Source organism: Pelodiscus sinensis, chromosome 3, assembly GCF_052426305.1.
Source record: "Pelodiscus sinensis isolate ZL-2025 chromosome 3, ASM5242630v1, whole genome shotgun sequence".
Lineage (NCBI taxonomy): Eukaryota > Metazoa > Chordata > Testudines > Trionychidae > Pelodiscus > Pelodiscus sinensis.
Window position 1 is genome coordinate 46284842 of NC_143054.1, and position 12834 is coordinate 46297675.

General features: G+C 43.8%; 1 protein-coding gene across 4 annotated transcripts in view; it reads left to right on the plus strand.

Annotated features, from left to right (window-relative positions):
- Window positions 1-10505, plus strand: part of BEND6 (BEN domain containing 6) — a 42365-nt gene extending 31860 nt beyond the window's left edge. The window contains exons 6-9 of one of the 4 annotated variants that reach the window (XM_075923665.2): window positions 751-968; window positions 2689-2881; window positions 4097-4226; window positions 6366-10505. In XM_075923665.2, the coding sequence (XP_075779780.2) occupies window positions 751-968; window positions 2689-2881; window positions 4097-4226; window positions 6366-6636 (812 nt within the window). In that variant the 3' untranslated portion in view covers window positions 6637-10505. Of the gene's footprint in view, window positions 1-750; window positions 969-2688; window positions 2882-4096; window positions 4227-6346 lie in introns of all 4 variants that reach the window. The other 3 variants (XM_075923666.2, XM_075923667.2, XM_075923669.2) reach the window with 3 other exon arrangements.
- Window positions 10506-12834: the final 2329 nt, after the last annotated feature.

Genomic DNA, 12834 nt, shown 5'->3' on the forward strand with positions numbered 1-12834 from the left:
AAAAGATTGTTAATAAGTGTCCATTACACTTATATCTCTAAGTATGTTTCTGCTTCTCTAGTGCTTATATTTCCCACTTTATGTATAATTTCTGTTAGTTTAATTACTGTGATTTTGCTTCCTCTTTATCTCTTATAGTGTATCATCAGATCATGCTTTGACACTCCACTGACTGTAATCTTTATAATGGACTCACTCCATAAAAGCTCATTTGTGTAAATAAATGTACTGACCAAATAAGGGGGCATCTTAAAGGATTTTTTAAAGCAAGAAATAAAAGGTCAAAAGCACACAGACATTACCCTCCATTCAAGTTAACAGAATTGGACCTGCATCTAACTGAATTCGGCCTATACTTTTTAATTTAGTAGTGCTGTACATATTTTAAGAAAGCAAAGTTTTAAAAAAAGACATGAAAAACATCCAGATCAGCATTATGGTGGGCATGCATTAACCAATGACTCCTTTTATCAATCTGCAGAGAGCTGGCATGTTGCTTACGCTGGAAGCCTGCTCTCCACTGTAGCATTTACTTGAGGACAGGGTAGGGAAGGAGTTAAAATAAAAGGAAAGACACCTTTTAATGATATCTCTGCTGATTACTGGGGTTGGTCTAAAAGGAGACTGCAACTCCTATTCTCCTGAGTACTGTGACAGGCATTTAGTTACAAAAATACCTGTATATGTGAAACTAAACCAGAGTTTAGTAGCATCAGCGGCTATACTTGTGATCACTCTTTCCAATTTCAGTGTTGCCACAGGCAGTCACCCATTTTGAGGAACTGGTAGGCATGGCTGAGGCCCTGCTCAAAGGGGGAGTAACCACATCTGCATCCAGTATTCATTCACACACTGTCTGGAAAGCATCAAACAGTTCCTTATCAGATTCATATGCAACTATCCACAGTAACTCCAATTCACCGATAGCATTAAACGTGGAGGAAGAGGAGCAACAGACTGAGAAACAGGTTAGCCGAAAGTTTAATTCAGCAGTAAGAGTTGCTATATTGCAACATTCATTGAAGCCATGTAAAGAACAAAAGTAAACCTCAGTAATGATAATTTTATCATCAGATGATAATTAGAAAAGGTTAGGAATTTATTAATAAATAACCCTTATCTTTTTGCGTGTGAGGGGTGCCATTAGACTCAGTGAACCACAGTGAGCCCTCAGGTATAATCCTGACTTCAGTAGATTTTTAGATCTGTGGACGAGGACAGAGCATGGTCTAATATGAAATGCTTTTTAATTCACAGAATAAATGCTATGATTAGGTGTGTATGGGGGACTTTGTTGACTTCAAACAGCTGAAGGGAAAATATGGCCTTAAAGTTATGAAAAAGGTCTCTCTTAAAAAAAAATAGATAAAAGTGTCTTCCTGCTTATGTAAAAGCAGGGGTGGGGAACCTATTTAGGATCAGGGGTCACTGACCCCTCATAAAAATCAGTCAGAGGCTCTACAACAAGTGAATAGCAAAAAGAAGAAAACTCTCACTAATATGGCCCCCGACTGAAGAGAAAGATATTCCCCACATTCCTCTTTCACTACAGAACCTTGGGGGGCCTTGGCTAGTAGATTTTGTGTGCTCCAGCCCCGGGGGATGGCAGGGGAACTGGAGCACCACCACAGGCTCCCCTATGCTGTGGGGGAGCCCAAACCTCAGGGGTCAGATGCAGGAAACCCAGAGGCTCACTCTGGCTCTCAGGCCTTAGGTTCCCCACCTCTGTATTAAAGAGAGAGGCCAGAAGTTAATTGGAGTTATTTTGATCTTGGATGGAGCAACCTGGGTCCCAGGTGTTCCTTTATAGTAATAGACCATTATCAGGAGATCACAGACATAGAATCTGTACAGGAAAATTATTAATTTAAAGATGTAATTAAAGAATAACTCCAGTAGTTTCTGAATTAATAAATTACATAAGTTTTTCAATATATTCAGTCATGCCAGTTGTATGGACTGTATTTCACATGGCCTCAAATCAGTTAAAATCCATTAAAAACTGTTAAGCAATGATGATTTTATTACGTATGACAACTGTTATGTATAAAACCTACCCTGACTTCTCCAAAGAAGCATACAGGTGTCAGGCTCAAAACGGCAGCACCCCAGCCGATCCCGGGCTCCACGTGGCACTGCTACTTTGAAATGTTGCATGTAGCCTGTGGACACCCCAGCTGGCCCTGGGCTACATGTGGTGTTTCAAAGTGGCAGCGCCGCATGGAGCCCAGGGTCTAGCTCCACGCAGCACTGCCGCTTTGAAGTATCCCCTCATCTTCCCTCTCCCCCCTTGTTGCCTCTTTCTGATAGAGGCAGAAAGGGTATGGGAGTGGGAGGGGGAGCAACTAGTCAACTAGTCTGTTGACTATCCAATAAGCATTTGCTTATTGCATAGTTGACTACTCCTTCACATCCCTATTGGAAACCCAAGTTTGGGGAAGCCCAAGTACTCTGATTCTAAACGCAAAAAGCAGTTGCATTAGATATCTAATAATCTGGGTCCAAATTTTGGAGCTCTTATTGCCATCATGTAAGAATTTAAGGCAAATAGTTCCATTGAATCTAATGAGTCTGCGTCTGAAAATGTTAAAATATGGGGAAAAAAATCTTTTTAGAAAAGCATGATTACATTTGATTGTATTTTGTGAAGATTGGTACAGTCATGTCTATGACCTTTTTGTTTTTCAGTTCAAGATTGAAAAATGGCAGATTGCCCTTTGTAACAAGAGCAAGCCTCAAAAGTTTATAAATGATTTGATGCAAGCCCTTTATACACATGAATACATGGCCACCCATAGTCTGACAGGTGCAAAATCCTCCTCTTCTAAGGATAAAGCAGCAAAACCAGCAATGAATCAGAATGAAGTTCAGGAAATCATAGGTGATGACTGGTTTATATTACTTGTTATAGCACTGTGTCTTATTTTCCATCACACTTTCAACTACCATATTGCTTTGTATTTATTTTGGTTTTTCACATTTGTTATGTCATTACTGTTAAAAATGTAGAATCAGTAAAAAGCAAAATTATTTTTGTTCCTTTTATGTGGATTTTGGATTATTAATATTTATTATTAAATGTTTATATAGCACTATAATATTGCATGGTGCTTTTACAGAGACTAAAACACACCTAAATATAGAATGAAGATAATGGACAAAGGAAAGGGTAGGCATGACAACCTGGCATAAGATCATGAATTCTGGAACAAGCGTATAAAGTCTGACCTTGAATAGAGAAATAGCAAGAAAGAAGATGATTACAAGCAGCTCAGAAATAAAGGACAAATTATAGTTAAAGAGGCCAGGTGTTAAAGGAAGATTTTTGTTAGATGAGGGGAAACATATGCCTGAATGCAGCTGAGAAGGAGTCAAAATAGTGAGAGGAACTTATGATAAGAGACAGAGAGGGAATAAGGAGTGGGCCCAGTGCGTTTGATGTGACACACATACATAAGGACAAGCTGGATAGGGACAAGCTGGTAAAACAGAGTTTCAGGAACATAGAAGCTAAAAAACTTCATAGTAGGACAATCAGTTAAAAGACAGCAAAATCAAAGTAAGAGGTCAGGATCAGGAGAGAGACAGGGGAAGAGCAAGTGGAAAGCTCCTGCTGGGTCTTGCTGTAAATTTGATAGCTCACGAGCGGATAGAGCAGAAGAAACACAAATATTAGAGGAAGAAGTAACTAAAGACAAAGATGGTGCAGAGTTGTCATGAGAGTGGATAAGAAGGTAGGATTAGGATTAATTGGCCAAGAAAAAAAACAGAGATAAAAGAGGAAAAGCAGAGTATATATAAGGAGTATATAATGCAAGTTATCAAGATCATGGGATTTCCTTCCGAGTTGCCCAACAAAGAAAGAGCAGAACTGGTGTTATGGAAGGAGAAAACCAGACTGGAGATGGAGGCAGGCACAGCAGTAGGTGCGGGCGAGCAAAGAGGTCAACTACAAAAAAGAGTAGAATAAGTCTCTTTTTGGTATTTTAAATTTTATAAGCCCAGTTGATGCAATTTGGATCAGACCAATGAGGGACAATCTGTAACACTTTAATCTGGAACAAGAGCTCATAAATGTTATCTCGTTATTTTGCAGGAATCACAAAACAGTTATTTCCAAATACAGATGATGCTTTAATTAGGAGAATGATGGGTCAAAAGCTAAACAATTGTACCAAGAAGCCAATTTTAAGCAAAGATCTTAATTTTCAGAAGCATAGCTTTTGGTAAGTCTTTAACAAAAAAACAAAAACAAAAAAAGCTTGCGTCCCAAATGTATTTCAATATGTGTGTCTGTCACTGCAGTAACAGGAACTAAAGTAATTTCAAAATTATCTTTCATATATATATTCCGATCTCTGCAGTTGCCCAATTTAGAGATCCTTTCACATCCTTGTATAAATGTTACAAAAAAGAAGAGTGTTCCTTATTTACATAGTAGCACTACAAGCAGCTCATTCTAGACAGATTACACAGGGCAAATAAGTTAAGAGTAGAGAAGGAAAAGAGTTAACATCCTCAAAGTCAATAACACACTAATTTGATCAATACACTTGTTACAAGTTCTATCGTATTTAGTCTTCCTATTACAAGACCAACTGGATCCGTGGCTTAGGAGTAAGGGGAGAGCTGTGAGGACAGCTGCTCACCATGGCATCATCACATTCTATACACATGGAGTTAATTAGGAATAGTTAATCTGTTTTAAATTCACTCTCTCCTTTGTTTGGGATTGTCACATGTAGATTAGCCCTTTGTTACTTGTATTACACACCATCCATCAGTTTACCATAATATCCTGTCTTGTTTCATGAAAGCAGCAATAGCCTCAAACAATGTTGTATGACGATCTGAAAATTGGAAAATGCATTTTTCAAAAATCCACACAGGTTATAATATAAATGCTATATTTGTTAAAGCAAAGAAAAGGAGACACACTTGGTCTTCATTGTGAGTACTGAATGCTCATCGATTTTAATGCTAGAAGAGACCTAGTATGATCTCCTGGATGTCACAGGTCACCAACACCACCCAGCACCCACACACTAAACCCAAGAACTGAAAATATACTAAAGTATTACAGCCCACAAGAGACTAATCTATCCCACTCCACGGGCAGAGAATAGTAGGAACCAAAGATCACCAATGCCCGAGGCCCCTGTAATGACAAGGAAATGATTCTTTTATATCCATCTTTTTTTTTTCTGGCCTGATGATCCACAAAGTTTGCTGCTTTTTTGCTTCCTTCAGTGTGGTAAAGATACAAGTATTACTGAAACAATGGCAGATGGAGCTAGATATATTACTCATAATTTTCTCATTTGATTTTTAATAATTAAAAGAGAAGGTATTTGGCAGTAAGTATTTTTAAACACGTGTTGATGTCCAAACCAGTGCTCATTGAAACCAATGGAAAATGTTTTCCTTAATTCAATGGATGCTTATTCAAACATATATGAGCCAGGTACTCTTATTTATTTTATTAACAAAAAGAGTATTATATAGTTAAATATCATAGTGTCTTTATACTGTAGACAATTTTTCCTTTAAAAATACTTAGTAATAATACCCCAGATGAATTGGGCCATACACAAAATGAAAGATAACAATGTCATTTTTTAAAATTCTTTAATCACTCATTCCTAATGTTTTGTGGCTCTAGAAAGTCTGTATCAACAACTGCTCTAAAAGTACTTTCAACATCTGTATGGTCAAACACAAGTCCATACTGAGTCAGTTACAACAATGGAGGAAGAAGCTATAAATAAAAAGGCAGTGCTAGCTTAGGTATCCTCTAAGAACTAAAGCTTGGATTCCAGTTTCCAGTATATTATATTTGGGAAGGAGGGACAAGATGAACCTCTGAATTCTTATATTATATATAGGCCATTATTGCCTCCAATATAAAATTTGCTTACCACCCAAAGGGCAAAAATATCTCCAAGTAAATTATTTTCAGAATGATCAACTGTACTTCAGAATTAGAAAATAAATATTTAAAAGTCCTCCATATTGCTGTAGCTCAAAAACAAAGTGCTGGGAAGAGAGGCCAAGAAAAATAATGAAGATAAGGTAATGTTGCAGTAACAGTTCATGCACAGATCAAAAACTAATTAATTCTGGAGGCACTACATGGAGCAAATTAAAACACACGCACATCAAATCAAGGCCACAACTCAGATCTGCAAGTGCTTCACTGCTGGGTCTAATGCATCAGGCTGAGGAGAGACCAAAGGGAAAAAACAACACTGCCAAGGAAGGAAATTAGCTAATGTTAAACATACTCTATACTCAGAAATTAAGAGCAGTAGGAGTCTCTAAACTATTGTCAATAACCCTAGTTTAGATATGAATTGTCTCAACAGTGGTTCACCAGCTCCTCCCAGTACTCAGGGCACCATCCCATTGGCTTCTGTTTCCAGTGCACAAGATCAACAGAATGAAGACTCACCGGCTTCTCTCACACCTGTTCAGCAGGGTGACAGCTCTCTGGGTCTTCCTTCTCCCAGCACAGAAGCTCAGCAAGGCAGTGTCACGCCAACTTCTAGCATGAAGTCTCATTCAGGCAGAAATTCACCAGCTCCCACTCCCAACCACGACTGCAGACAGGATTTCAGAAGCTCCAACAAGAAATAAAAATGGACCCTTCATGGTGTGTCAAGCAGACACTAGAGGCTAAGAATAGTGGGAAATGGATAAACAGAAATGACAGTGTGTTCAAACCCTCACAACAGTTGGCAAAAATACTGTAAGAGGAATAGCAATTTGGGGCCAGTTTTCTGATTTGTGATGAAAATCCCATGGCACAGAAAAAAAATTTAAATGTTTCAATGTCATCAGATTTAAGATATTATATATTACATGCATGTCCTCCTGTAGTTCACAATGGATTATAACTTGTTCCAAAATAATACATACTTTCCTTATAATCAGCTAATGAACACATTTAAGATAATGCCAAAAATAAAGCCAGGAAGAACTTCACAGCCCAGACCAAAAACACATCTGTAGATATGAGATCTTTAGTCTTCCAAATAGAAGAAGGTTCTTTACTATAATCCAAGGGATTCAGAGAGGTTTGAAACATGGACAGATAATGCAGCGTTAGGGTGCAGATTGCATTAGCTTTCAAAGGAAGGAAAAAATAGGAGCTCAAGAGCTACAAAAACTTAGGCACATAAACGCTAAAGGAATGTCCATGTACCTTTGTCAGTCAAGGCTCAGGATTCTGTTGGAATGGCAGGGAGTGGTTCTTTTAGGAGATGCTGATCTTTTGCCCTAAGAAGGAGATTGGCAGAGAAGAGGGCGCTAAACTCACTTTTATCTCTAAGGGTACGTCTACACTACAGCGCTAATTCGAACTAATGGATCCAGACTAAAAAACTAGTTCGAATTAGCATTTTGCTAATTCGAACTAGCATGTCCACATTAAGTGGACCCTGAACCGGGGTTAAGGATGGCCGGAAGCAGTGCCGGCAGGGCATCAGATGAGGACTTAAGAGCGTGGAGCTGCTGTCTCAGGCTAGCCGAGGGCTGTGCTTAAAGGGTCCCGACCCCCACCCCGGACAGACAGTTCTCAGGGGTGCCCCGCTTGCAAAGCAGTCCTGGCTTGGATTGCCCGGAGTACCCACACTGGGCACATCACAGCACTCAGCCATCAGCCCGGCTGCACTTGCCACAGGCTGCCATCTGGGGAGAGGGGGCAATCAGGGGGCTGCAGGAGAGGTTCCACCCCCAGAAGCCCGCAGAGCCAGCCCAGTCCTCCCCATTGGGGGCTCGTAACCCATTCCTCCCTCACCTCCTTCCACTTACCCTTCCCTAGCCCCCCTTCCTGATGTACAAAATAAAGAAAACGTGTGGTCAAAAATAGAATCTCTCTTTATTGAACAACACTCGGGGAGACTGGGAAAAGGAGGTGGGAGAGGGGAAGAGAGAGGGTGGGAGAGGGGAGGGCAACTAAAATGATCAGAGGTTTGGAACAGGTCCCATATGAAGAGAGGCTAAAGAGACTGGGACTTTTCAGTTTAGAAAAGAGGAGACTGAGGGGGGATAGGATAGAGGTCTCTAAAAGCATGAGTGGGGTGAAGAGGGTGCATACAGAAAAGTTCTTCATTAGTTCCCATAATAGAAGGACTAGAGGACACCAAAGGAAAGGAATAGGTAGCAGGCTTCAAACTAGTAACAGAAAGTTGTTCTTCACAAAGCAAAGAGTCAACCTGTGGATCTCCTTGCTGCAGGAGGCTATGAAGGCTAGAACTAGAACAGAGTTTAAAGAGAAGTGAGATAAAGTGATGGAGGTTCGGTCCATGGAGTGGTATTAGCCAGGGGGTAGGAGTGGTGTCCCTGCCCAAAGTTTGTGGAAGGCTGGAGAGGGATGGCATGAGACAAATGGCTTGGTCACTGTCTTCGGTCCATCCCCTCCAGGGTTCCTAGGGTTGGCCACTATCGGCAGACAGGCTACTGGGCTAGATGGACCTTTGGTCTGACCCAGGACAGCCATTGTAAGCTCAGGGCTCAGGGTCGGGGGTCTCAGTGGACCCCCTTGATTTTCATGCACACCTGCTCCTGGGTGGCCAGGCTGGCAGCTCTCCTGCCCTAGACAGCCACTTTCCTGTGCCTAGTGCGGAGGTCGTGGACGAGGTCCACGATGTCCGCACTAGACCAGGCGGGTGCCCGCCTCTTGTGGTCCTGGGCAAGCTCCCGGGAGCCGCCAGCCTGGTCCCGGGAAGAGGGGGAGGGCTGGGGGGCATCGGGTGGCTGCCTCGAGCTGTGCCAGGTGCAGGGTCTGCTGGCTGGGTGCTGGCAGGCTTGCACCTGGCACGGGCACCGTAGCCAGCCCGTGCCCTTTTAAGGGGGCCAGGGCAATAGAGTTTCCCTGGTGTTGGCCAGAGTGGCCACCAGGGAAAGCTGGGGAGGGCTAGCCTCCCACAAGTTCAAATTAAGGGGCTACACAGCCCTTAATTCGAACTAGTAAGTTTGAACTAGGCTTAGTCCTCGTAGAATGAGGTTTACCTAGTTTGAACTAAGCACTCCGCTAGTTCAAATTAAGTTCGAACTAGCGGAGCGCTAGTGTAACGCCTGTCAAAGTTAATTCGAACTAACATGCGTTAGTTCGAATTAACTTTGTAGTGTAGACATACCCTAAGAGATTGGAAGGATGCTCATATATCTTTTGGACTGATGCATGGAGGACCTGGAGCATCTTGTCTTCTCTTCAGGTAGTAGGGGTGCGTCTGCTGGCGTGTGAGCATTTTGACAGCACAGTTCTCCATATAAGACCCCACAGGGTCCTATACATGGTCTGATGACTTTTAAGATTATTTTTAAAAGGATGTGAGAGAAAAGGCAAACCACAGTAACCAGGTCACCAGAAGGCAGATAAAATTACTTGGCAGGAAAAACTGAAATTTGAAAAAATGTCCCTCAAGAACAGTTGCCTTTTTTCTCCACTCCATTTCCCACAGCTCCCACTCTATCCACTTGACTTTCTTTGGCACTTCTTTCTGCACCTTCCCCACTCCATTTTACTTTGTGGGAGGAAGTGCAAGGGACAGACACTTGATTCTTCTGGTTGAAGTCACGGCCCCCTCTTCAGGCCTCCTTTCTGCCAGTGCTGTAGCTCCGCAAAGTTCTGTTGGTTCACATATTCCAAATAGCCCTTTTTTCACTGAGCATGAGGAGCCCTTCTGTTTTTTCTACAGGGACAAGAAACAGGATTATGGGAGGTGCACTCCTGCTTCTCTCGACATGGAGGGCAGTTCTTTCCATGAAAGGACAGTGGAGGACAAAGGTGCCAACTGCTGCTTCTCCAGTTTCTGACATGGCTCCTCTTGCTGGCTTGGCGATACAGTAGAACCAAGACTGACAGGAAGTACATTTCTGCTGTGGGTGTTGTAGCCCATCAGCAAACATTGTACTTGCCTTTGAGAACTGACCATGCCTTTTAGCATGAGGTGTTCGACTGTGGCCAAAGAGAAGCAACTGGCAGACCATCTTGATTTTGTGAAGTTTAGATTGGTTTAAGGGGACATAAATATAAGTAATAGGATAAAGTTGACAGAATATTTAGGGTGAATATCTCAAAAAATATTTCCTGATGGTAAGATGTATTAGGCTGTGATATCAAGTATCTCAAAGGAAATGCTGAAAATCCAATTTATATGACAGTGCACTAATAAATGCACTGTACAGCAGGTTCTTGTATATGCAGGAAAAGTCCTATTAGAATGTATAATTGTTCTAATAGGTCTTTTTCATCTTTAACATCTATGATTTTCCTTGGAGATAGGTTTAAGATGAAAGCATATACAATAATATGCCAGAAGACACTCACTCATGGTGTTAGCCATCATAAATCAACTGTAAGTGAAAGGATATTTTGATACTGTGTATATATTGTACATGAACCTGTATCTAGTGCATAATTAATGTATATTGTTAATCATATTTTTGAAGCAACTTTCTATAAAATAAAAACAATTGTGTCTTATTGTTGTATTTTGTTCTTCCTCTTTTTCCTTTTATGTCTGGCCATTTCCATTCACCATACTCTTTCCCTATCCTAAACACTCCTCTTGCATATTTGCTGTAGTTAATTGGAAATAAGTTATTTTGAAATAACGTGTCTACACACAATATGCATTTCAAAATAGCATTTGGCTATGTTGAAATACTGCATCCACACTAAGTGGACACTGATTCGGAGTTAAGGCCAGGCAGAACCAGGTCAGGGTTAGGGCATCAGGTTAGGAGTGTCTTTGTGTGCTGTTGCCTGAGGCTATCAAAGGGATACCCCTCGCCCTTCAGGCAGCCGGTTCTCAGGTGTCCCTGCTTGCTTACCTGCCATCCACTTAGCCCTCCCTAACCCCCCTTCCTAATGTCAATTAAAATACATGTATTTTCAAAAATATAAACTCCCTTTATTTAACAAAACGGGGGGAGGGGATGAAACTCTGGGGAGACTGGGGAAAGGAGGCGGGAGAGGGGAGAAAAGAGGGTGGGAGAGCAGAAAGGGAAAACTGGGAGGAGGGAGCTGGAAGGGGGAAGCAAGGAGAAGGGGGAGGGAAAGCTCAGGGCTCAGGGGTGGGGGTCTCACCGGGCCAAGTGTCTCCCTGCATGGGAGGTGCAGGGGCCTCAGCCTCCCTGGGGGGATGGGGAGGAGGGTGTGGAGATTGAGGAGGAGGGGGAGAAGGGAGAGGAGGAGGAGCAGGAACTGGGGAGGCAGCAGGTGCTGAAGCAGCAGGAGGCAGCACGCTCTGCATCAGGGTCTGCAGATGGGCACAGATGGCACGACTCTGGGCAAACAGCTTCTGCCGGAACTCCCATTTGTCCTGCACCCTTTGCTACATGGTGCAGTGCAGGGCTCGCAGGGCCCCCAGCTGCTGGTCTCCGTACCCCTGCAGTGTTGCAGTGGACCTGCTGAGCCCTCGGGTGCGGGAGGATGTCCCGGGCGGGGTGGTGCGCCCTGCACACGCAGCTGATGCAGCTGTGGAGAAAGAAGAGAAGTGGTCAGTTCTCCCTGGGGACACAGTGGGTGAAGCCCGGCCCCCCTCTGCGAGGTGAGGATGACCGTGCCCTGCACCGTCAAAGCCGCTGTGCTTGCACAGAGGCCATGGTCGGAATGTCTGGCTATCCCCAGGAGTGGGAGCTGCCCCGAGACCGCATCCAGGCCCCTGTGCTGTGTATAGTGCGGCCGAGGTGGGGGGGAGATGTTAGAGGGGGCTTGTGAAGGGAGGGCATCCTGCTGTGTCCCACCCTGGTTCAGGAGCATGTCAGGTCTCTTCTCACACAGGAGTGGCTATCTGGTCACGGCCCCTGTGTGGCAGGCAGCTGAGGCCACCTGTCCAGGGGTGGCACGGTACGTGATGCATGATAAGCAAGGGCCACGCGCACAGTCCCTGGTCTCCCTCCCTGTCCCCCTCCCCCCACCCCGAGAAGAGGACAGTGATAGCACTTACATAGTGTGGCCTCCCCGGACGACCCTGAAGACTCCTCTCCTGGGACTGCTCGAGGGTCCTGCTGGTGTGGCGGCTCCTCCTCCATGGCCTGGTCAGGATCCTTGCTCTTTTATCTTGAGGCGCACCTGCTCCTGGGTGCACCTGTGGCCTTTCTTGCCATGGTGGCAGCTATGCATCCATAGCCGGCCGCGTTCCTCCGTCTAGTGTGGAGATCATGGACATTGGGGGCCTGCCCCCAAACCTCAATGAGGTCCATGATCTCCGCACTAGTCCAGCAGGGTGGCCGCCAACTACAGCGCCTGGCTGGCTCCTGGGTGCTGGGGGACAGCTGGCTGGCTCTGGCTGCCTGGCTCATCCTGGGGCCACAGGGTCAGGGGCAGCGACTGCTGGCAGGCCTGGATCTGGCACATGCAGTGTGGCCAGAGTCTATCCCTTTAAGGGCTCTGGGGCTGGGGGAGAGGAGAAGAATTTTCCTGGTTTGGCTCAGAGTGGCCAGCAAGGCTTCCTGGAAAGGACTGGAGGCCCCCTATTTCGAAATAAGCGTCTACACAGCGCTTATTTCGAATTTGGCGTTATTCCTCGTAGAATAAAGATTAATTCGAATTAAGCGCCCTACTATTTCGATTTTATTTCAAAATAGCTGTTTGCCTGTATAGATGCTATTAAAGTTAATTCAAAATAAGGGCTGTTATTTCGAATAAACTTTGCTGTGTAGACATGCCCTGTGGTAAGATCCAGGAAATATTTAGATAGCACATTGTGAAATGGCTATTCCAAGTTAAATGACCCATGTAGGCAGAGATCACAATGGACCATGGAAGACCACCTTCTGCACCTAATGGACTTTCCTGGGAATGGGCAATGACTTCTGCTGTGA